The sequence below is a fragment of the Etheostoma cragini genome, chromosome 12 (assembly GCF_013103735.1).
Source record: "Etheostoma cragini isolate CJK2018 chromosome 12, CSU_Ecrag_1.0, whole genome shotgun sequence".
NCBI lineage: Eukaryota > Metazoa > Chordata > Actinopteri > Perciformes > Percidae > Etheostoma > Etheostoma cragini.
Window position 1 is genome coordinate 15,420,535 of NC_048418.1, and position 3,238 is coordinate 15,423,772.

At 40.4% G+C, this 3,238-nt stretch overlaps 1 protein-coding gene across 1 annotated transcript in view; it reads left to right on the forward strand.

The window, feature by feature from the left end:
- The first annotated feature begins 352 nt into the window (after positions 1-352).
- The window catches only part of cdh2 (cadherin 2, type 1, N-cadherin (neuronal)), a 58,169-nt gene continuing 55,283 nt past the window's right edge, over positions 353-3,238 (forward strand). The window contains exons 1-2 of the mRNA XM_034887720.1: positions 353-668; positions 2,278-2,386. Coding sequence (XP_034743611.1) covers positions 609-668; positions 2,278-2,386 — 169 coding nt within the window. The 5' untranslated portion in view covers positions 353-608. The remainder of the gene's footprint in view (positions 669-2,277; positions 2,387-3,238) is intronic.

Here is a 3,238-nt window from a genome sequence, read left to right on the forward strand (position 1 = left end):
TATCTATAATATTTTTTCAAGCTGACCTGTTCTAGAAATAACAAATATAAAACAGCCTGTTTAAAAACTTAAATTTGAGTAAATAGCCTACTTTACAGATGCAAGATAATCGGTTACAACAAAAAGTATAAAAAAAGTAAATAAATTTACCATAATGTAAGATAAGACCACCATAAACTCCACGCTGACTACCACACATTGTGAAGGAACAAGTGTGAATATTGTAATAGGCCTGCTCTGTCATTTGGGACCCCGCTCCGTCCCAGCAGTGAAATTGGCTGTGTGACCAGTAGGGAGAGACACTGAGATGGGCGGTTAGACTATAGTGGCTGGGGCTTTTTTGTGTGTTTGTGTTGGACTGGATGGGAGGGAGCAGCAGCCTCAGTACCAGGCACTGCTCTCCCTCACTACTGACTGGATAGTGGAGGAGGCTGCTACATGCTGCCACCGCCGCTTCTGCTGCTCCTGCCTTTGTTGTAAAGGGATCTTTTTTCACCGCAGCAACACTTGTGCCAGACGGATATTCTTTTATATTTTGCCTTATTTCTTTTTTCTTTTTTTACTATTCGGATTCCGAAGGGGGACATTAAGCAGTCGCGGGCGTAACAATGCACTCACTACACGAGGGCAGCGGTCTGTTTCTGCTGGCCGTCTTGGCAGGACTGCAGGTAATGTAATTTCAGAGCGGTTCCGAGCGGAGTTTCACCGGACAGTTTAGGTGCTTTTTGTTAGGTAGCGATGCTATATGTTGAGTTACGAGCGACAAGCGGCGTCGAGCTGCTAGCTTTCCAACAGGCACTTTACATAGCGTGCAGTTTTGATACATTGCCATGAATATAACCCAGAAATGTAAGATGTGTCTGGCACGTGCTGTAATTACTGGCTAACGGTTATTTGCATTTGTATTACAAGTATTCTCACGAGGTGCTGTGTAAACATGTATACTTTCATCTAAAATAGTTCAAATTTGCAATGACGTAGACTGATTTATGACTTCATATAACGTTGGCTGAATATTTTATCGGAAGTTGGGCGATACAGGCCCACATTAACCTAGTTCTCACTTGGTTATATTTATTTTAGTTTGAATATTTTTGTAGATGGCTGCAGCGTGTCGCTGTCCCCCGGCGAGTTAATTGCCTCTCTGGTAAAAGCCGTTATGAGCAACAATGAAAAGTAGCCAACTGTAAAACAGTGTGGTTATGTATAGCCTAACTACATGTATCCAGTGATGGTATAGTAATTGTTGTTTAAGGAACATTACACTGTAGCCTAATGGAGTGTTTTGGGGGAAATTATTTTCTTTTCTTTACTATGCTAGGCTACATTGTTAAAACCGTTCCCCTTTATCAACAAAATTATAGCAGCCACACAGTTAAATAATGTAGCTTGGGCAGCTGAAATAGTTGTTCGGGGCTGGCGTCTAAATTAACTCTTATACATACTCAGAAATGTACATCATGGTACCATTGTTGTAACGTGCAAGAATTCCAGCTCTGCTCCCCCCCCTCCCATCTCGACAAGCATTTTCCATTTAAATTCCTCTGATTAAAAATGGCAAGTGGCACGGATACCCACAATGCTCTTTTTCAGCAGGACTCCTCTCGTTTTACATTCTTTTGAGAGTGCATGCAAAAAAACAGGGCCCTTCTTAGGAGCTGAATCAATGGTGAGGTTGTGTGATTGAGTATATTTGGATATGCATGGAGATTTAGTTATCATCTGCATGTAGTTAACATTACCATTATTCCCTTTATGTTTGTGTTGACACCCTAAACAGAGTTTTCCTTTTCAAAATTAGGCCAAGAAAAAAAAATGTATTGATGACAGCGATCGCCTTGCAGTTTCTTTAGACACCATCAGATATGTATTGCCCATCAGACATAAACACATACATGTTTATTCCCACAGTGGGTCGTTAGAATTTTTACTTTTCATTTATTGCTTTGTTCCTGTACTTCAAAGAAGAGTGTTTTTCTAGAGCAGTGTGTTGATCGTGGGGGCAGAGTGAGAGAGTTGGTCACATAACCCTACCCTGTGCCTAGGCCCCTCCAGGGGTACAAATGGAGCTTGTTCTTGCCTAGCCATGCTTTTTGGCTAATGCTTAACCCTTTTGGCCTCATTATCCTAATTGCGGTCCCTGCTATAAAAACAACAGATGCTTTTGTACAACTGCAGGGACTTCAGAACGTGACCAAGCGGTATTTGGAGGCAACAGAGTGCATTTTTAAGGCTGATTTATGGCTTATTGTTGCCCTCCCCCCCCCAACATTACAGATTGCAGCAGAGGGCAGGGGCACCCCACCATGCAGTCCAGGCTTCTCTGAAGATGTATACAAGGTTGTGGTGCCAGATATCACAGAGAAAGGACATCCCCTTTTCAACGGTGAGTGGTGAAATATTCCTAGTGCCTGCTGTGCTTGATGCTCGTTATGTCTGTTTGTTTGAGTATGCGTATGTGCATGCTTGCCTTCATGTGTTACATTTCAGGGAGGATCGGAACAAGCCTGACATATTTAAACAATTAGCTTCGGTGTAGTTGTGTTGTATTGCAAGTCATGTAGCTTGCCTTGTAAACCAGCTCAAATGTGGTTCAACTTAGCTATACACGTAGCTCCTGTAAATTTTGCTTTCATGCTCTTTTTTTTTCTCAAAGCAGACACAAACGTTAGCAGATTGCTACTTAAATGCTAGATCATACATTGTGGCTAAATAGTTAGTTTTTGTAATTTGCATTTTCTGGCAATAAATATTAACGGCTGGCTTTGTAAGTAAAGGTGGAAAAACCTTATTGATTGCTCTGGGGACTTGTTGCAATGACTAAAAAAGTCAATTACACACAGATTTGAATACATAAGCAACTTTAATCAAGCAAATAACCTAGCTATAAAATATTCCATGCCTTGTGCTGGTGCATTCAATTATTTCAATTACCATATGCCATTATCTTTCATTTGACTTCCAACTAATTCAACATCACTTCAGTACAGATTTGAACCATATGTTTCTTTAAAAAACTTGTGCGCCTAAAAGTTCCCGCTAGAATCATATGGTAATGTATCCATTTGCAGTGTTTTACTGCTAAGCCTACTCATGGGCAGTAATAACAACTATTTAAGTATCTTTCAAAATGTTTGTTACAGCAATGGTCTTTCTGTGGAAATCTCAGATGTGGTAGGTAGGTAGGTGTGTGTGTATGTGTGTATATATATATATGTATATATATATATATATATAT